At 33.2% G+C, this 22,321-nt stretch overlaps 1 protein-coding gene and 1 non-coding gene across 5 annotated transcripts; one reads left to right on the top strand and one right to left on the bottom strand.

Annotated features, from left to right (window-relative positions):
- Positions 1-5,617: 5,617 nt before the first annotated feature.
- On the top strand, positions 5,618-21,833 carry LOC114173209 (phragmoplastin DRP1C-like). 4 transcript variants are annotated; one of them, XM_085669800.1, is made up of 16 exons: positions 5,618-5,916; positions 6,036-6,099; positions 6,685-6,792; positions 7,357-7,458; positions 9,034-9,084; positions 9,183-9,244; positions 11,845-11,935; positions 12,075-12,139; positions 12,217-12,411; positions 12,510-12,629; positions 12,716-12,786; positions 12,987-13,212; positions 13,801-13,851; positions 17,529-17,778; positions 17,963-18,067; positions 18,504-18,643. In XM_085669800.1, exons 1-15 carry the CDS (start codon positions 5,785-5,787, stop codon positions 18,037-18,039), a joined length of 1,665 nt encoding a protein of 554 aa, XP_085525926.1. In that variant the 5' UTR covers positions 5,618-5,784; the 3' UTR covers positions 18,040-18,067; positions 18,504-18,643. The 4 variants fall into 4 exon arrangements, with proteins under 4 accessions (XP_085525926.1, XP_085525927.1, XP_085525925.1 ...); XM_085669799.1 differs by lacking the exon at positions 17,963-18,067 and adding an exon at positions 21,304-21,442 and having other exon boundaries at positions 5,641-5,916; XM_028057471.2 differs by lacking the exon at positions 17,963-18,067 and adding an exon at positions 21,380-21,833 and having other exon boundaries at positions 5,661-5,916.
- On the bottom strand, positions 7,157-7,229 carry TRNAK-CUU (transfer RNA lysine (anticodon CUU)). Its single transcript has one exon. It is a non-coding gene; the product is annotated as a tRNA-Lys (tRNA).
- Positions 21,834-22,321: the final 488 nt, after the last annotated feature.

Raw genomic sequence — 22,321 nt, 5'->3', positions numbered from 1 at the left:
CGCCCAACGAGAAGGTCTTCTAGCCCAACAAGAAATTACTTTTTGGACAAACATTAAAAGTGTCGAGACTTGAGGAAAAATGCGTTTTGGTAGGGGGAATGCTAGTAGAACTCAAGAGAGAGGCTGAGGCACTTATGGGGCTCAAAGGGTTCATCTTTCTTCATCCATTCCACATTTTCAACTCCCCTTGTGCTTTAGATGTGTATGAGTAGCTAAACTCCATTTCATTGAGGTTGGATGTAATGTACCTAAACTCATTGTAGTTTCATCTTTGCAATAGAATCTCTTTCGCTACTTTTGTGTTCTATCTACATTATTTATGTGCATGATGGAATTTCTATGCGTTTTTGTGGTATCTAATCATTAGGAAGTGTTTTGGAACCCTAGATATGGTTAGAACCCTACATTATTTTATGTTTTCACTTGTTTCGAATCAATCTATATTTACATTCATTGCCTAAATTAGTAAGTACACATAATTAACTAAAAAAACGCAATTTCCGTGGGAAAATAATACTTGGACTTACCATTTTTATTACTTGCACGACATGGTACACTTGCCAAAGTCTTAACAGTATCATTATGCATCAAAAGAAGTATGTCTCAGAAATTCTAAGTAGACTCAACATGCTTGACTGCAATTCTATTGAGACTCCGGCAGAGACAAAGCTGAAGCTCACTATAGGAGACAGAGAAAAGCCCATATATCTAACTATGTTCATAAAGATGGTAGGCAACTTGAGGTTCATTTGTCAAAGCAGGCCTGAAATTTCCTATAGTGTTGGATTAATTAGCAGGTTCATGAAGAATCCAAAACAATCACATTTGTTGGCTGCAAAAAGAATTATGAGGTACTTAAAAGGGACCTTGGATTTTGGGGTTCTATTTTCGAATGAGAAGAATGAAGAAAATGGTGATTTGTTGCTAACAACATACTCTAACTCAGATTGGAGTGGTGATGCAGTAGATAGGAAAAGCACCATGGGTCAAATTTTTTTCTTGGCTAGTTCACCTATTTCCTAGAATTCTAGGGAACAAACTGTTGTGGCCTTGTCAAGCTGTGAAGCTGAATACATTTCAGCATGTTCAGCAACATGCCAAGCCTTATGGCTACTATCATTGTTGAATGAGTTGCAGGTTTCGAATGCACACTCAGTAGAGTTACTTGTTGACAACAAATCTACTATAGATCTTGTTAATAACCCAGTGTCTCATGGCAAGAGCAAGCACATAGAGACTAAGTTTCACTTTTTAAGAGACCAAGTTAATAAAGGCGTGATTAAGCTGAAGCATTGAAGGTTGACGGATTCAAGAAGTTAAGATATTTGTTAAGAGTTGTTTGTTTTTTTCTGTAAAAGTTTTTGAATCAAGGAGGCATGTTAGTTTGTGTGTTCAAAAGCTGTTAGATGACGATTATAATTCTCTGTTATAACATTCTTTCCATATATACCCTTATTTTGATATTGGTGTACATACAAGTGCAAATTCATGCAATATTAAGTTTTGTTGTTTCACTCTCTTTCTCTATCAAGTTATATGTTCTAAAGTTTTTATCTGTTGTCCAACATAAACATCTTAAATACTTTTAATATATTTCTTTATAAAAAATAAAAAAATCTACACTTATATAAGATGAAACATTATTGAAAAGATGTATTAGTGTTATAGGCGAAATGGCTACCTAAACCTATTTACACATTTCATATGCATACTTACAAATCTGAAAGAGAGTATATAAGATGTAAAAACAAGTAAAAAAAAAAACACAGAAGTCATCTACCATTATATGTAGCTATAATCAAACTTTGAAGGTTTAATAATAGTTTATGTTTTTTCATCAGTATAATTTTTTAAAATAAATATATTTTGAAATATCTCATTTTAAAGGTCTATTACTTACAAAAGTTGGTCTATGATTTAGTTCTAACCTATACAACTTTTGTGAATGTTTTCACCACCTTATGCACATTTTTAATGTGAATTTTTTAATCCTTTAAACTATTTTAGTCCTAACCTATATGATTTAGTTCTAACCTATACAACTTTTGTGAATGTTTTCACCACCTTATGCACATTTTTAATGTGAATTTTTTAATCCTTTAAACTATTTTAGTCCTAAACTATTTTAATGCTATGGACCAAACTTAATTTATTCGTCTAATATTCACATACACTAAATTTTATTAATAAAATGTCTTCTAAATTTTATCTTTACGATCTCATTTTATTATCTTTGTAATAATTAGAGTGCAAGTACTCTTTTTATTTCATTAAATAACTTTTTTTAGAGATTATTTAATAGTTTTAACAAAATCCTTGTATGTTACATTAATTACTTGAAAAAATATCAAAATGTGTATTTGTTGAGGTTATAAAAAATCGAGACATCAAAATAGAGTATTAAGGCAAAGACATCAAAGAAAATGTAAGATAAGTAAGAGAAGAATTTAGAGACCATATTTGGAAGGAAATCAACACGCAAGGAATTGAGAAGGGAAATCGAAATAGGTTAATATAGGGGTTCAAGTAAACAAAGAATGACCGAGAATTCAAGTAGAGCACAGAGAAAGGTCGCATCGAGAAAAGTGTTCACTTGCAACATCAAAAATGGACAGTGCTAGATTGAAAAAGAACTTAGCCTATGGTAATTGCTACAACACATGGGGAGTTGGCACAACTAATACAACGTGAGCGGTTTTGAAGCAGTTGTCACAATTTATGTAATTTTTATTTTATTCATTGTGGCTTATGTGCTAGAAAAAAGAGGAAATATAAATGAACTATTTAAATATAAAATGGAAGAGAAAATTTGTGGTTAATAAGAACGTCACTCTAAGAATGTCGCAAATAGGAAAACTGACAAATCTAGTGACGAATGTTACAATTTGGGTCATTACTTTCTAAAAATTCTTACGAGCTTCTTGGTAATTTATTTTTCTATAATTTACATTCTTACAATTTATATTTCTAGTTGTTCACTTCAATCTATCTACATCTTCATATACATAAATTTTTTATCAGTTTTCACTTTCCACAAGTCATCTCATCTTTATAGACAAAAAAATACAAAAATATAATTATTGGAAAGAAATTCACAAGTTTTTAATTGAAATTCGCGTCTAAAGAGAATATAATGAATTCAATATGTCGTAACTAAAATCGTAATGGGACGACGATTATAAATTTAAAAAATTCAAAGGAATCACACCATAGTTTATTATGAAAAACTATAGAAAAACCTTTTAAAAAATAAATAGTCTTTGAAACCAAATTTTGGTTCAAAAGTCGGTTACTTCTGGAAAAAAGTATTAGTATCTTATAACGTTTGTCTTATGACTGTTTTCTTTAATTAAATATGAAAAATAAAAGTAAATTTTTAATATGTTTGTTTCCCTCGAAAAAAACACAATGCATGTACAAACTAATAAAGAAAAGAAGAAAATGATATTTTTATTTTTAGATCTGACAATAATTATACCTCTATCCTACATTCTTTTTATTTGAAAAATCAGAAATTACGTAGTTCTATTAAAAAACTATTTAAGATAATGTGTTTAAATTTGAAAATTTTAGGATTTTTTTTAATTATCAATGAAATCCAATACTTGACATGATATTCAATAATTATAATTATTTTTGTTTAATTTACAATTTTTGTTTTCAAAATAAGAATATTAAAAGCTAACGAAAGAGTTTTCATATAATTAGATCCTCCCATCCTTTGAAACCTAAATTCACAAAAAAAAAAAAACATTAAAATTGAGCTATAAAAATTATGTGCACATCCACATTTCAATGCAAAATGCCCATGTACCAATTTAACCACATGTACATTAAGCCTCAAATTGGAATGGCTCTTGGCTGGGCACGTAAAGTTTTTATTATGCTAGGTGAGAAAGGTCCCATATGTACGTTAATTGAGGCAAACATAGACTAGAAAAGAACACTAGGCCCACCATTATCATAAAACCATCCAAATTCATCCAGGATGTGGTTGAAATCGTTGCACTGAGAGTGGATATTTCTAATTGTCAAGATAAAAAAATAAGATGGCATGAGAGAGAAAAAAAAAAAGTTACCTATGTAAATTTAAGTTCATGTCAATTAATCATTCAAGGTAGAAACATTCATTCATAATAATGAGAGTTGTTGCTACAATGGGATACTAATTAAGCTTCAATCAACACATATTAATAGTAACACCAAACCTAAACTTACCTAACATCATACCCCATACGCATTAAAAAATATATCGGTTTAATCAATCATACATGTGCGTCATATTGTAACATAGTAATGAAATTAGAATTTACAATCTATTAATGTCATTATTCTCAATAAAAGACGCAAATACAAAAGCAACAAGCAAACTAAAGAACTTACCTTTCAAGACATCAAACAGAACAAATCCAACTAAGAGGATCATGAGGTGATTAATTTTACATGATTGTTCTGATGATGGAAAATAGAAGAAGAATAGTGTAGAATTTTTTCTGTGAATTGTATTTAACATATTTTGTGCTCTTATCAACGTCTTGTAATACTATTGAATCTTAGTTTAATTATAATGAAATATATAGGAAAAAAATTGGTCCGATGAAATTATTTATCAAAATTAAATCATACCATAATATTCATAATATTGATTATAATTATTATAAAATATAAAAAATATTGTCTCTAATCATTAAAATCATATATTTTTCTTTAGCCGAAAGAATTTAATGCAACACATAATGTAAATCAAATCATAATATCAAGATATTAATACTAATTATTATCAGAAATATTGTTTCTAATTATGAATAATTGTACGTGTGAAGGAAGTGTAAAAAGCAAAGATAAAGTCAAGATATGTATAAAAACTTTAGACCATTTGCTAAAGAGGAAGGGTGTGAAAACAAATGGGCTCTCCTTTTTTTATTGTTCCCTTTTTTTTATGTTAAACTTTGAAGTTTGAAAATCTAAAAAAAGTTATTTTACCTTTTTTTTTTCTTTTTTCCTACCATTAATTAAAAACATATGTATTTTTTTAAATTTTTTTGAGAACAAATTTATTTGACCGAACACAAAATTGGGTAAATTGGATATTGACAAAATATATTGCTAAAGTTGATTCATTGTATAAGTGACATGTATATTAATTTCATCTTTGTGAAATCTCAAAACTAACACACTCCAAATTAAATTGAAAAACAAAAATTTGTTAGTCCAATTGACACAAGTTAAATTGATTCATCATAAGCACATTGAGAAAGTAATGAACTAAAATCCTCAAAAAATATTATATATTTATATAATTATTTTAAATATTAAAATATTATGTTCCATCAAGAAAAAACCTAGTTTCATTTCTGAAAATTGCTATTATTTAAAATCCACTATCTCTGTTGTATTTCATTTTTTTTAAGATATAGATATGTATAAAGGTTTCGTTATTTTTCCTTAATTAAACATAATTAGCACATATGCTTAAATGAACATTGTATCCGCGTGAAAAATTGATTGCTGTGGATGTAAACCAAGTATGAGATGAAATGCAACCATGCATCGTGTCACGTTCATTCTATTCCACATAACAAACACTAGGCTAACGCATTCAGTTACACATTCTCCTCGGTTGCTGCATTTCCCCATGCAAATAATAACACACACTTACGCAACATCAGTTTTCGACATCGAACAAAATCTGTGAAAAGTGTGACCATTCTCATTCCCTACTCAGTCCCACTATATAGCCGTTTTTTCGAATCGTTTTCTGGCAATAGTAGTTGTTCGAGAAAAATGGCGACTATGACGAGCTTGATCGGTCTCATCAACAAGATCCAACGCGCCTGCACGGTGCTCGGCGACCACGGCGGCGAGGGAATGTCCCTGTGGGAGGCGCTTCCCACCGTCGCGGTGGTTGGAGGACAGGTGCCTTTAGGTTACGCGCGCTTCTCTTCGATTGTGACATTTTTTTCGTTTTGTGATCGATTGATCGTGTTTGTTAAATATATTATGATTGGTTGATTGCGATTTTGGAAACGAACCAGAGTTCAGGAAAATCATCGGTGCTGGAAAGTGTTGTGGGAAGGGATTTTCTGCCACGTGGATCTGGTAATTTTCACTTAAAGTATTACTTAATTTGATATTAGTTTTGGATATAAAATTTTCGATATGGAATACACATTTTCGAAAATAGTTTAGTTAGTATTTTTTTTTTTTTAAATAGAAGAACATTGATACTATTTCTACAATATAATTTTATTATTGGAAAAATATAAAGTTATGACTGCGTACAGATAGTTAGATAGGAGTGTAAAAGACATTAGTTTATTTTTTTAATCAATTTTAAATATGATAATAAAGGTTATTATATAGTTTGTTGCTGCCATTTACTTGTATGAAGGAGCTGTCTTACGAGGAATTGGAATTCGGTCATCTTTTCCCTTTTTCTTTCGTCAAGTATATTATTGTATGGGTTTTACTTTTCTGGAACATTAAACGATTTACTTTGTAATTTTATACTTTCGAGGAAATATATATGTTTTTTTAGAAATTTTCATTAATTTCTAGTTTGTGGCATGTTTATTTTTGCTTTTATTTGAAGCAATACCATTGGTCATTATTGCATTGATGGCAGCAAAGAATGGTTATTTTTATTCGTTTGAACGCCTTTATGACATTATTTTTCATCATAAGGTATTGTCACACGGAGGCCACTAGTGCTGCAACTTCACAAGACAGAAGATGGCAAACAGGAATATGCTGAGTTTCTTCATCAACCAAGGAAGAGATTCTCTGACTTTGGTAAAGATGTTTCTGACTATGAACATTTCTTTTCTATGAACATTAGCTAATTCAGTAAGATTTACATTAATTAATGATGAACTTACATCAGGTAAGCCACTTGTATTGTATAGTCTTCTATTGATTTAATTATCCCTCTAATCTCAAGTTTTTGTTGAATATATGGGATCATGGGTTGAAGATTATAATTAACTGAGCTTAGTGGACCACAGTCTCCGTCATTTAGAGAGTGGTAGATTTAAACCGCAGAATTTGTTGCCATGATACAGAAATTTATCTGGATGCAAAAGATATAGGAGACCAAAGCACACCCAGAAAACAAAAAGTAAAAAGTAAAAAGTAAAGCATGCCTTAAAAAGTAACACGCCCACCATGGGACTTGAACCGACGACCACAAGGTTAAGAGCCTTGCGCTCTACCAACTGAGCTAGACGGGCCTTTGATTTATAAATATTTAAGCTTTATTTGATGCTCAATTAATTAAAATCATGGGTTACAACACAATCAGAGTAAAGGTCTTAACTGTAGAAACTGAGCTCACTTTTCCTCATATGTCCCATGCAGCTGCTGTGAGACAAGAAATTTCAGATGAAACAGATCGTATAACTGGGAAAACAAAGGCAATTTCAAACGTTCCAATTCAACTCAGCATATATTCTCCAAATGGTATTTATTTCCATCACCTGTTGAAATCAGCACAAACACTTTAACTGATTTTATAACTTTGTAACGTTGTCATTTGTTTCTTTTAACCATCACCCCTTGTCATTGAAAGTATTATTTAGTAATTAATTAAAGCACATGTGGTTTAAAGGTAAGGCTAAATTTTATATAGTTGAACTATATTATAAAGGGAGGTTAGTTTTATATTATAATTCAGGGTGGATTGCTAGATTATTACATGAATTCCATGCAAAGCCAGTGGGAGGTCACTCAGGTATCTGTAGAACATATCGTAGAATGGTACAATCTTTTTTCTTGATAGTAGTGAAGGGAGTGATCACTAACTTGATGGCAGCTTGTCATGTAAGTCAGTGGAGTAAGTATCAAGCATCCTCTCCCACAGGTTTTCTGCAGCCTTTCCTCATTCCAAATGCAATTTGGAAGAAGTTAGTACGGATTGCATTATGGGGCTCCCAAAATCGAAAGGATTTGATGTGGCTCTAATGGTGGTGCACAAATTAAGCAAAAATAGGCATTTTATCCATATTCTGCAAAAACGATTCCTGAGGTTTTAGCTAAAGTGATTATAAGACTACATGGGATACCTATTTCCATTGTCAATCATAGAGATCCTACTTTTGGAAGGAATCATTGAGGTTGTCAGGTACAACATTAAAAATGAGTGCAACATACCCACCCAAAATCTAATGGTCAAACGAAAGTTTTAAATAGAATAGTGGAAACCTACGCTGTCGAGGTGTTTTTGTTCGGAACAACTTAGAGGCTGGGAAGAATTCATCCCGTGGGCCGAGTAGGTACTAGTACAATACCAGTTTTCAAGCTCCTACAGAAGACCTCCACTTTCTTTGGCCAAGTTTCTACATGGAGAAACCTTGGTGAAAGCCATGGCTCAAGACTTAATGGACCAGGATGAGGCTTTAAAGCAATTGAATTTGATTTGCCGAGCGCACAAAATCAAATGACATTGTAGTAATAGAAACAGGAAGATAGCTAGCTAGATTAAGCCTGAGGATTGGGTATACTAGAGAAATTACCATGACTACTAAACTCCATCCTAAATTGCAGCAAGGTTTATGGACCTTATTTGATTTTATTGCAAATTGGAGCAGTGGCATTCAAGTTACAACTTCCGAAACAGACTTGTATACACCTTGTTTGTCATGTCTCTCTACTTAGGAAGCTGCGGAGAATCATCCAGTAGAAACAGATATACCAGCAGAATTGCGGGAGCATTAGACAGTTATCATGGGAAGAACTATCAGATTTCAGAAGTCAGAGGGCGAGGCATGTAGATAGGGCGAGTGTATATGAGAGGAGCCATTTAATTGGAGCATTTTCAATACTCATTTTATGGGTTTCCATCACATGTAATCCCGTGCAGTGAGAGATAAAGCATGATTATATTTTCTTACTATCCTATTCTTGCAGCTTTTTGGAAAACTATTAGTTCTTTTGATTGCAAATCAAGCCCTAAGAATATGAAACACATTTTTCATTCACTTATATGTAACACTTCGATTATAGTTGCATAATGACTTTTCATGGCTTTCTCTGCAGTCGTGAACTTAACCCTCATCGACCTTCCTGGGTTGACAAAGGTTGCTGTAGGTAAAGTTTCACTTATTTCCCAGTATTTTGAAACTAGTTGGTTAAGTTTTAAAGGACTCATTGTTTAAAAAATAATAGAATTTGTGTTTCGTTTTCAGAGGGACAATCAGACTCTATTGTTCAAGATATTGAGAACATGGTCCGCTCTTATATTGAGAAGGTAATTGTACTTCTAATATAAAATGAATGATAAAATTGTATTAAACTACTAATCAAGCACGCTATACGACCTTCGTCAAATAAGGGGCTATTAAAGGAAGGAAATTAAAGCCAATGTACTATGTATGAACTTCCTTCCAAAAATGTTCCATGTTCCAGTAGATTAAAACTTATATAGTGGTTCCTGACTGAAGACAGTTTTATTTCAATCATCTCTTTCAAAGTTGCCATCACTGTTTACTCAAATTATAATCAACCATAGATTCATTATTAAGGTGTTTTTAGTATAACCAAGTAGGTTTTATTTGAACGTTGGAATGTGAAACTAATGGTTAGAACCCCGTCCAGAGGTTTAGTTAAAATATTTAAGATTACTCATTTCCTTATTTATTTGAAATTGTATTGATTTTAAGGACAATGAGACTTTTTCTGTTTAAGTACTGTCAGGTTGATGTTAATTATAAACCTTGTTTTGTGGGAAAGTTGGTTGGGTGAGAATGAGTGGTAACATTTATTTTATGCAAATTTACACCCTTCTCATTAATTAGAGAGAAACATGTTGTAATATATAAGTTACAACACTCAGAATATTAGTGTAGACTCTTTGCCTCCCTTCTTCCATAGTGTATCTTCACAACAAGAACTCTCTTCTATGTTTTATTTTCTCTGGGTTTACAACCTTGACGTTTTTTTTTTTCTGATTTTATAACAGTTTCCCATAACAATGATTTGTCAAAAGCTTAGGATTGTTGTCACAAGTTCCTTTTTTCATTCCACCACTAAGATTCCGTTTCTCTTGGTCCAAAACCTCTTAATTCACCTAAGACTACATTAGAAACCTTACTATCACACATCTCTTCCCAAATGAAACTAGTACCATACAAATTTTTATTCCATTATATTCATCAATATTTACCTTTTTAAAGGTCAAAACTCAAATGTTCACCACTTGTTCTTGGATTTGTAACATCTTGATTTTTCAGTTTATGACTTTCAAAACAAACATAAATGATAAAAACCTTGACTGTTGTGTAACAAGATTCTCTCCCAGAATTGCCTTGGAATCCTTGTCTTCTAGAGTGTCTTAAAATAATAAATATGTAACCCTTGAGATGCCATATAAGTGATTAATGTTCCTTCTAGTTCTTACACAAGTGCATAATCTAATTGACATGTCATTAGAAATAAAGAATAAGAGTAAGCTGTCCCTTCCCAAATTTGATCTTCAAAACCAAAACCATTATGAGTTTTCTTGTCTCACACCTACACGTTCATCTAGGTCCCTCCCTATGAGAAGCTTTTGTGCTGTGGAAAGCCTTGAATAGACTTTTCCATGTCTTCCCAACACTTTTTCAGAAGTGCTTCCGGTCTTAGTTGTGGAGATTAAGCATTAATGATATTGACAACGTCCAATGCAACCATTAATTTTAGAGATAAAAGTTTTCCCTAATCATTTAAGCACCATCACACTTGTTTTTGTTCCTTGCCCACAATTACCCACGTCATTTGTTTGTCTTACCCTTTCTTTTTCTTTTTCTCTAACCCATTTAATTTCTTAAGGACATATGACATTAATCCTTCTGTGTTAGGTTTACAGATGGAGTTTCACTAGGGAGATACAAACATCAATGAGATCTGAGCCCAACCACATAAGGCATTGACACCACTCTCAACCCAAAACCTTAAGACAATGGGTTTATAGGTTTTTATTCTTATATAGTGCTCTACTTTTTCATTTCTGGTCAATGTGGGACTTAGACTCACACTTAGATTCCTAACAATCTCCCCATCACAATCTCCCCATCACAATCTCTCCCTCAAGGGTGTGTCCCTTCAACCACATTGGTACTCTCCCCCTCCCTCCAGCGGAATCATTCCCAACCACGAGTACTCCTTTTTCTGCCCTTTTTTGTATCGTCGTTCTTCTTAACGGGACACGTTTTACCTAGAACCCTTGGCAGGAAGATTTTCGATACTAGGACCATACTGCACTCGTCTGAGCCGGTTTAACCATCGGCTCTGATACCACTTGTTAGGTTTACAGAGCGGGTTTCACTAGGGAGATACAAACATCAATGAGATCTGAGCCCAACCACATAAGGCATTGACACCACTCTGAACCCAAAACCTTAAGGCAATGGGTTTATGGGTCTTTATTCTTATACAGTGCTCTACTTTCTCATTTTTGGTCAGTATGGAACTTAGACTCACACTTGAATTCCTAACATTCTAAAGTTATGGTGCCCACCTCCCCAAAAGACTTATATGTAAAAGTACCAATATTTTAATAATAACAGTAACAATATTGTGTAATTTTGGCAAGCTATAATATATGTCGAAGTACCAATAAATATGCTTTTCCAAAATCATTACATCTTATCCTTTTTCTTAATTAAAAGTAGAGTATGCAAAAACATTACAATATAACATATGATCACAACCAGGTTGGCACACTACATCGATTTGAAGCATACCCATATAGCATAAAAATAAAGAAACGAATTACAAAACGGTAGAGGGACTAAACCGATGCATGTATTACATCTTAACACTCAACTTCTATGTGCCTATCACAAGCAATCTAATTTTCTTATGGTGCAGCCCAATTGTATTATATTAGCCATCTCTCCTGCAAACCAAGATATTGCCACTTCAGATGCAATAAAAATTTCAAGAGAAGTTGATCCTTCAGGTCTGCCTCTTATATTTGAAGGAATTTTTAGCGCTGACACTGTTTCCTCTGATCATATCTTCCTTTATCTTTCCTTTCATCCCAGACTCGTTTAGAAAGGAGCTAATGTGGTGGAGGTATTTTTTTTTTCTATTTTCAGGTGAAAGGACATTTGGGGTGTTGACAAAACTAGATCTTATGGATAAAGGAACTAATGCAGTTGAGGTATAGTTCTGTTTTGATGTTGTCACCAAGACTGAGTCTATCACCTGATGAAAAGTTGTGCTTATGTGAATTAAAAGGTTCTCGAAGGAAGACAATACAGGTTGCAGCATCCTTGGGTTGGAATTGTCAATCGTTCACAAGCTGATATTAATAAAAATGTTGACATGATTGTTGCTCGCAAGAAGGAGCGTGAATATTTCGAGACTAGCCCCGAATATGGACATTTAGCACATAAAATGGGGGCAGAATATCTGGCCAGACTTCTATCCCAAGTATTCTCAACAATATTTTTTTCATGTAATTTTCCTTAATGATTTTGTTCTGTTGATTTTAAGTGATCGTGAGCAATTTCCCTTATTTATCACTGCAGCATTTAGAGCTTGTTATTAGGCAGAAGATACCCAGTATCATTGCCTTAATAAAGAAAGCCATTGACGAGCTTAACGCAGAGCTAGACCGAATTGGCAGGCCAATAGCTGTGGATTCAGGGGTCAGAACTTCGATCAAAAGACAATCTTCTTGTGTTTGAAACATCTTGGGTTTTGCTCGTACTAAGTAGCGCTACTCTTTATATAGGCGAAGCTTTACACAATTTTACAGATGTGTCGAGCATTTGACAAAGTATTTAAAGAACACCTGGATGGAGGGTAAGTGGTGCCTATTTTTTGTTTCAGGACGATGAGGACAAAATCGCATTAGTACTTTTTGGGCATAACTGCACTAGAAAAAACCAAGTGAATAATCTTACGTGTTTATTATGAAAAAAATTATCCAAGTAATTTTCCTTATTGTCTTAATTTTTTTGGAGAATTGATATATTTGATTAAGTAACGAACTGGTATTCTAGCCGTCCTGGTGGGGACCGGATATATGGTGTTTTTGACCACCAATTACCAGCTGCTTTAAAAAAGCTTCCATTTAATCGTCATCTTTCCGTAAAGAATGTTGAACGAGTAGTTACAGAAGCGGATGGTTATCAGCCTCATCTAATTGCTCCAGAGCAAGGCTACAGAAGACTTATTGAGGGATCTATCGGCTATTTCAAAGGCCCAGCTGAAGCCTCTGTGGATGCTGTAACCCTCTTCACTTTATTTCTTCTTCTGTTTAAATATGTGATGGACTTGGCAGATATTCATTTAATTGATTTAACATGTTTTTTGTTTTAAATTATTATAAAAAAATTGTATTTCATTCTTAAATTAAATTATAAAATATTCAATAAATAACATGAGAATGTTTTTTGATTTCCCACCTTATCAACCTAACCCCTTGTCATAGCTACTTTAAACCCCGATTGTACACTGTAAGAATCCAGCAGACATTTTCTTTTCTATTTTTAAATCACTTTCGAAGCTACAAACTGTAATCTTCAATTCCAAAAACCTTAAATTTGAAAATGTGCACCCTTCCTCTAGTCCATCACATTTTTATTGTTTAACCTATATTTTCTCTCTGTACTGCTTATTCCTGTTTGTTAGCATTCAAATAGGAACAAGAAGTTACTCCAAAAGAATGAATTACCTCTTGTATGTTTCACTAACTACCTGCATTACTTCGTGTCGTTTCATTCTGAAAAAGATTGCCTCATAAGTGTTTCTTCTTCAATAATTTTTACCATTGTTTGTTATGCTTACAAATGGATTCCTAATACCTACTTTCAGGTCCACCTAATTCTGAAGGAGCTTGTTCGAAAGTCAATTTCAGAAACTGAGGTAGGAACAGTCTTTTTTTTTTTTTAAGTTAATAAAACTCGTTCAGAAGACTCCAATTTTCAAATAATAAATCCTAGTGTCATGGACTCGATATTAGTCAACAGTTAATTCATCTTTGTTAGGGGAGATATTGGTGTTCCCTCCTGCTCTAGTTTCACTGTCAAATACTAGTGTTCTGTTTTGCTGTTGGAGCAAGGAAATGGGGAATTGGAGTTAAGAAACTGGAGTTGGAGGAGAAAAAGGCGCAAGAAATAGTCTTTCATAATAAAATTTGTTAGAATATTGAGATTGTTTATCTTGAAATTTATCTTGAGCTTTAAGTGTATGTTTAGACTTTGGAATTGCTTACAGTTTTTGGGTGAAGGGTAGCTTTCTTAGTGTTAGTGTTGTATTAAGTTGCTATAGTATTTGTTGTAGTTGCTTCATCAACTGTTCTTTACAGCTATGTTTCTCTTCTCCCTATATAAAGAGAACACTTGTTATTTTGTAAGTAATTTTTCAGTAATACAAGTTATCTCTTTTTTGTTTCTCTTTTGTTCTCTCTCACTCTTTATCAAGAACTCAAATACGGTATCAAGAGTTCTGTGATCCATGGCTTAAGAAAAAAATCCTTGTCCTCCACCCCTGCCACCAATAACAACTCAGGCTACGTTATAGGGGTCATATGATACTTTTAAAACAAGTTCATGGTATTCTCAAAAGGGTCTAAACAACGGCCAAGAGTAGGTAGTTTATAATAGTTCACCCTAACCTAAGCTAATAGGAATAAAATCATAAACTTCCTAAAATATCTTTATAGAATAAAATCTGAAACTTCATAATATATCTCATCACTCTCCCTCAAACTAGTGAACAAGTGTTCTTCATTCCCAACTTGAATATAATTCTCTCAAAGTTACTGTTGTTCAACCTCTTGTTAAGTATGTCTACAACTTGTCCTTGAGTAAACACATATCGGGTGCAAATCAAGCCTATGTCAAGCTTTTCTTGATAAAATGTTTGACCGCTTCAATGTGTTTAGTTTTATCATGTTCTACAAGGTTGTGAGCTATGTTGATTGTAGATTTCTTGTCACAATATAACCTCATAGGCTCATCCCAATTTATCATTAAGTCTTTTGGTATAATCTTTAGCCATAACAGTTCATATATTCCTTGGCCCATTGCTCCAAATTCGGGTTTGGCACTATACCTCACTTTGTCTTTTACTCTTCCAAGTAATGACGTTTTAACCAAGGAAGGTGCACTATCCAATAGTTGACCTCCTATCCATAACTGAACCTGCATAATCAGAATCAGTATATGCCTCAAAATTGACATTCTTGTTTTCTTTTGAACAAAATTCCTCTTCTTGATGTCTATTTTAAATACTACACAATTCTAAGAGTAGCTTGTAAGTGTACTTCCTTTGGTTTATGCATAAATTGTGTGGCTAGATTCATAGCAAAAGCAATATCTGGTCTAGTGTGAGATAGATAAATAAGTCTCCCAACAAGTCTTTGGTACATTTCTTTATCCATAGCAACATCATCCTTTGCACTTCCTTTGTATTTGGATCAACATGTGTACTTGCTTATTTTACAGGTTGTTTTATCTATTTTCTATAGCTGGTGCTCAATGATGTATTTTTGTTGAGATATGAAGATCCTTTTCTTGGAATGGGCTACTTCAATTCCCATAAAGTATTTTAACTTTCCTAAAGTCTTGATTTCAAACTCTTTGGCAAGGCACTGACTCAGCCTGTGTTGCTCCTTTTTAGCATTTCCTGTAACAACAATATCAACCAATAGAACTATTACTCTCCCAAAATCAGAATGTTTAATAGATAAATTATGGTCCCCTTGGCTTTGTTTGTATTTAAGGCTTATCATGACTTTGGTGAATCTTCCAAACCATGCTCTAGGTGACTATTTCAACCCTAATACCCTTATAGTACTTTTATCAACTTGCAAACCGCGTTGGCCTTAATTTGCACCGTATGCGCTATTGGTAAACTCCATGTATATTTCTTCCTGAAGATACCCATGTAGAAATACATTTTTCACATCAAATTTTTGGAAATTCCAATCGAAATTTGATGCCAAAAACAAAATTAAGCTGACCGAGTGCAATTTTGCAATTAGTGCAAAGGACTCCAAGTAATCCACTCCGTAAGTTTGACTGAACTCTTTGGCCAACCTAGCCTTATATATCTCAATCATGGTAGTAAATATCATAAGATACACGATTCATAACGCATGATACGATACAATTCGCAACCTCATGATACTAATCGTAGTTAAACTCTTTTGTGTTCCTGAATCACAGTTCTATCATCCGTATCATAGTTGTATCATTTGTGTGGTAATTGTATTATTCTTATCACTCTCTAAATCGTGATTCTAACTAGAAATACACCCATGAAGTCCCTAACTTTGTCTTATAGGAAAATGGTCCCAATTTCTCTATCATCATGCTCACTAGGACCAACTTAGAGACCGCCCACTTCTTTGTTTGTACCAATATCCTCTTCCTTCTTCAACGCCACACAACGCACATGCACAATCTGATAAGCACGATTGTCAAGGCACATGACAAGTCCGCAATCATGCTTCTTGGTTTTTGTTTTGACTTTTGTTTTACTCTCTCAACCTCTTATTCTCTGCTTGGATGTGGTGGGACTATTCGTGTGGTGGGGTTGAAGTTGAAGATGATGTCGAAATTGCACCTAGCTTTGGCATTTTGGATGCGGTGTAGCTGAAGTTGTTGCCAGCGTGAATGAATGCCGATTTGTTGAACTTTTTGAATCTGTTTAATGTAGTGGATACTTTGAAGTTGTTGTGGGAGATGTTCAAGAATTTTATGGTTTTCAAGGGAGGGAAATCCGAGGAGAAGATACCCTTCAAAGAGTTCTTTGGAAGGTCCAAGAAGGATAGTGAGGTTAGAGACGATTGTACCACTCTTTTTGAATGTCGTTGTTATTATTAATTACATCTTTACATATTTGTATTTCTTATATGTTACATTTTTAAAATTTTTAATTAGTAATTTGGTTCCTATATTTAAGTATTTAATTGATTTTGGTTCATATATTTTTTGTTTACTTAATTTAGTCCTTACTATTTTTAAAGGAGACTCAACATGACCTCTTCTGTTAAATTGACGTAACATCAGGTGTTACGTGTCAAAATCTAAGTCATTTTCTACCTTGGAATCTTTCTATTTTTCTTTTTTGTTTTTTGTTTTTCCCTCGCCTTCCTCTACCTTTCTAGGCACAATCTGATACTGCTTTTGGGCTGAGTGAGTTTTAAATCCTCTCCACGTGTAATATTTCAACAAAACCACGTCCTTCCAGAGATGGATTAGGCTGAGCTCAAGTTCACATAGAATATCGTATACTTCAAGTACGAAAGAACATCTTAGCATTTATATACTTTTGTTTTAGAATTTAAAACTCTTAAAGTGTAAACATAAGTTATGTAAACTTGAACTATGTTTCTCTTAACAACTATAACTCCTCTTAAAAGGAAAGAACAGAAACAATTATCCTTATGTCTAATTTACATAACATGTACCAATAGTATTGCTTTACATATATACAAAATTAACATTGCACGGAATGCAACCTTATTGCACTCAATATTCATGAAATCACAAATGAAATAAATCTTCTACTTGTTATAAATTTATTTCAAGCAGGAATTGAAGAGGTTTCCCACCCTTCAAGCTGATATAGCTGCTGCTGCAAACGATGCATTGGAACGATTCCGTGAAGAAAGTAGGAGGACTGTGATCCGGATGGTGGATATGGAGTCTGGCTATCTAACAGTGGAATTTTTTCGGAAGATGCATCTTGAACCAGAAAAAGATTCAGATCCAAAGAACCCAAATCGAAGTACTCCTAAACCCAATGTGGATACTCACTCAGATAGTCACCTCAGTAAAATTGGTAAACAATTCTCTGCATTCATGCTCACTGCTTAGAAGTCCACTCCTCAAGACTTTAGAACTTCACCCTTTTTCTTGTATATCATTTATGCAAATTCTTGGTTCTACAAAATTAAGAATAGGGTGTTTGGATAATCATTTATTTTGAGTATTATATTTGGTCTGGCTTTGATTTTTCAATTTAGTTGATGTTGAATTGATGTTTGGGAGATATGGTCTGAGTAGAAGTGTGTTACAAAGAGAAAGTACAAACACCTATTGAATAAATCCTCCTTCAAGTTCGTGAGATTGTAAGTGTTGGTCACTTTAATCCCTAACTTTATAAAATTCTCATTTTAGCTTCAAGCTTTGCGCAAAGACCCTCATTTTAGTACCAGAAAGGACCTAGTGAATGCCATTCTGCAAAGTTAGATACTAAAGCGAGGATTTTGTATAAATGGATAACCAATGCTTGCAATTTCATGGAAATAAATGGGGTTTATTCGAGATAATTTTATTTCAACAATTACGTCAAGACTTAGTATCCATCTATTGGTACAAGTATGTCCCAGTAAATTTACTAGATAACAACAAAAGTTTTATTAGTTGTTACTATTTATTTTGAATTTTATTTCAACAATATCCATAGATCTCTGGATTTAATCTTCACTATTCAGATTTTTTCCTTTAAAAAGTTATAAGAAACAGATTTATGGTTGTTAAATTATTCTGTGACTCTTATTTCAGGGTCAAATGTTAATGGTTATATCAACATGGTTTGTGATTCACTAAAACATTCTATACCGAAAGCGGTGGTTCATTGTCAAGTTAGAGAGGCAAAGAGATCATTGCTAAACCAATTTTATGTTCAAGTTGGGAAAAGGGAGGTATAAGTTGATATCTTTTTGGTATTTTATTTGCAAATAGATCAATTTCTATCTTTCCATTAAGTTGTTTTTCACATGGTTTAGATAATGATGAATTATTCTGATTTTTGGGCCTGTGCAAATTCACTTATAATTGGACTAGTTAGTTATGTCTGTGAAAAAAATGTTAAACAGTGCCAGAATCTTAATAAAAATAAAAAATGGTTTTAGTTTGTGCATGTCAATGGAGACGGTTTTTTAAATACTGAGCGAATCTAGTGCCACAAAAATGTTTGATGAACTATACGGAGTTTCTTATAAAGACAACTTCGAAGGCCATGATCTAAAAGTTGATAAAATTAATTTCACCTTTTTGTTTTGTTGATCTTGTTCGTGATTGATCAATTATCAATGGTTAGGATAATGGCATTTGACTTTCATGTAATTTAAAACTTTGAATTTCCTCTTTTGATCTTGTTCGTGATTGATCAATCCTCAATTCTTGTGCTATCAGTGTTAATTTTTTTTTTTCACTCCAACAAATCCTGTTTTGTTAAAATGAAAAAATGATGATTAATTTATTGTACTTTTATGAGTACTTCCTCCATTAAGCTGCAACAGAAAACATCTTCACGAGGTACTTTAAGGATTAGCATCTAAGAGTATTAAATGAAGCGTCTGTCGTCATCCTTTCAAGTACTAATTTTTCATGCCCCTTTGCCATATGCCAGAGCAACCATTTCAACCTTCATAGCATTTTTCCAATCCTTAATATTCAGACCAAGAAAGCTGTTGTGATTAGTGGATATGACAAACTTAGTGTCTTAGTTTGTCGCAAGACACTAGTGTCTTAGTTTGTCGTAAGACTAAGTGTGACAATGGGTACCTTGGCTTTCGAGTATATGCTCCAACACTTTCCTTACTGCAATTGAAAGATCCTGAACTTCAATGGCTGCCATATTCTGTTCTTCATTAATGTCAGGTATAGGTTCAGATTCATGGACTTGTGGTGATTGAATAATAGACCATCTCCTTCATGAGTATACTTGCAGTAGATGGATAGCACTGAGAGTTTGTTCTCCAAACATCCTTGGGCTTGACACAATAGGAGAATGAATAGGAGAAGGAACAAAACTAGACTCAGTAGATGGTGAGGTACTAGACTCAATAGAGGGTGGAGTATTAACGGGACTTAATTTTGGGAAAATGAAGTTTTCTATCAAGAATGAATTATCCTTATCTTCAATGCATGTGTTTCCTCACTGAAAATAAGGTTGAAAATATTGTGTATTTTCATCGAAGGTGACATCACAAGACACAATGAATCATTTTGTTGGAAGGTGGTAACATTTGTATCCTTTTGGGTAGGTAAGTAACCAATAAATATGTATTTAATAGCCTGAGGATCAAGTTTCCCCATATGATTAGGATGAATATGGACAAAATGATACATGACCAAAGACTCGAGGTACAAGATGATTTGTTGTCCTTAAGTTTGGGAAAATTTTGGAGAGTCGTTGAATGGGTCTGTTGTTGTTTATGTTTTGGAGGGTAGACGGTTGACGAAATAGGTAGCAGTATAGATAGCTTCTCCTCAACACTATTTTGGTGCATTTTTATGGAAAAGAGAAATTCAAGTTACATTTATGAGATGCCTAATTTTTCATTCCACCACCCCATTTTGTTGTGGGGTGTTCACACAAGAAGATTCATGAATTATCCCTTGTTTATTGAACAAGAGAGACAATGTTTGGTTGGAAAAATCTCTGGTATTATCTGAACGGACTCTTTTAAATGTTGTCTCAAACTGATTTTAAATAATTTGGATGAAGGTTTGAAAACTTAGCTCACTTCACTTTTTTTGTTTGAAGAGAAATACCCATGAAACTTGAGTGCAAACATGAATGAATATGACAAACCAACGAGTCCCAAATAGATTAGGAATACTAGAGGTTCCCCACACATCATTATGTATTTTTAATGCATAGGGAAGAGTCATTCTATTATTACTAGAGCAAAAACAAGACGCTTGTTTCACAATTATCACAATGAAACATTTGTTTGTCAACTATTTGAAATTTGAAATTTGAAATAAATTATTGAGACATAATTTCTTGAGTACTGAATGGTGGATGACTTAAATGTATTGGAAAGAGTTGTTTCTGACATCAAAGATAAAGGAATTTGACTTTTAGTGCTACTCTTCCTGTTTGCATCCTCTAGAAGGTAGAGCCCACTGTGTTTCTTCTCGGTTCCAATCACCTTCCCCATTCCTGATCTGAAATTGACAGATTGTAGAATTAAAAAACACGACCTTCGCCACCTCATCTAACCCCATGAAAATCAATATATCAAAATTGATTATTTTGGGCAGTTTTGTTGGATTGGATTTGTTGCTTTCAACAAGAGCAATAAGAATCATATTCTTGAGGAAGACCTTCAAAAATAGAATCCAAATGTTCTTTAAAAGAAACCAGATCTCCAACCGAACGAAGAAAAGAAGAAAAACTGTGGAATTATCCAAAGAAGAGTTTCTTAAATAAGAACGGAGCAGTCTTGCCTTAGTTCGAGTTTGATGACAAAAATATGCATGCATCTTTTCTCATACTTCATATGAATGTAATAAGATTCAGAATTTATTATCCTTATATAATGTTAATATTTTTTGTTATGCATTGTAGAGAAATGCTTTGTAGAGAAATGGTCCTTTTGGAAACTTAATGATAAGGTTAAAGCAAATTTGTGGCGTGTATGCAGAAGGATCAATTGGGGGCGTTGTTGGATGAAGACCCTGCACTTATGGAAAAGAGATCACAACTAGCTAAAAGGCTTGAATTGTACAAGCAAGCTATGGATGATATTGATTCGGTGGCTTGGAAATAATGAATATACTTCCCATCCATTACAACGAAGAGCTGTCAGAGATAAATTATTTCACTATTTGTTACTAATTCTTTTTTATCAATCAGGAAAGCTAAAAGCATAGTTGCTGCAATAAGTAGTAAGTAACTGCACACTAGCACGTAATTCTTTTGCCCATAGTGTATAAAGTCGAACTTTATGTTTTCCCTCTTATTAACAGTTTCCTCTCACAATTATGTCACTCGTTGAATTCTATGCACTATGCCCCTAGAGTTTTCTTGTATTAACACTCCAGTCACCGAAACAGAATTTTACATGTCATTTTATGGGATAGTTGTTTATGTAGTAACCGTTATATGTGATCGCATCGGTGTTCGGTTCATGAGCTAGTTTCAATAGAGTTTCAAAAATATTTAGATTTGTGTAAACCTTCTTTTTATGGGGTTATTTGACCCCTTTAAAATATTTGTTCACTTGAAAATCTATGAAAAAGGTTTTCTCAAAGGAGATTGACCACGAGATTTAAACATGCGTATTCCTGAATCAAATATTTTAATTAATTGAAATGTGAAATCAACTTATCAAAATTTTGAAAGTAAATTTTAAAGCAATTCAAACAATAATGAAATCTCAAATTTGGCTATTTGGTATTATAGATCAAGCACAAAAATGAAAGGATACAATTATTAATTAAATAAGCAATTACATCATATTCATCATGAAATATCAAATTTATTGTTTTTCTTGAAAAATCAACTAGGACTTTTAATTTGCAGAAAATAAAAAATAATGCATATGAATTTCATATTGGTTCACTCCAATGGAACTACATTCAGT

This window comes from Vigna unguiculata, chromosome 2, assembly GCF_037176805.1.
Source record: "Vigna unguiculata cultivar grain cowpea cultivar isolate G323 ecotype 2 chromosome 2, ASM3717680v1, whole genome shotgun sequence".
Classification (NCBI taxonomy): Eukaryota; Viridiplantae; Streptophyta; class Magnoliopsida; order Fabales; family Fabaceae; genus Vigna; species Vigna unguiculata.
This window is presented reverse-complemented; position numbering and strand designations above follow the sequence as displayed.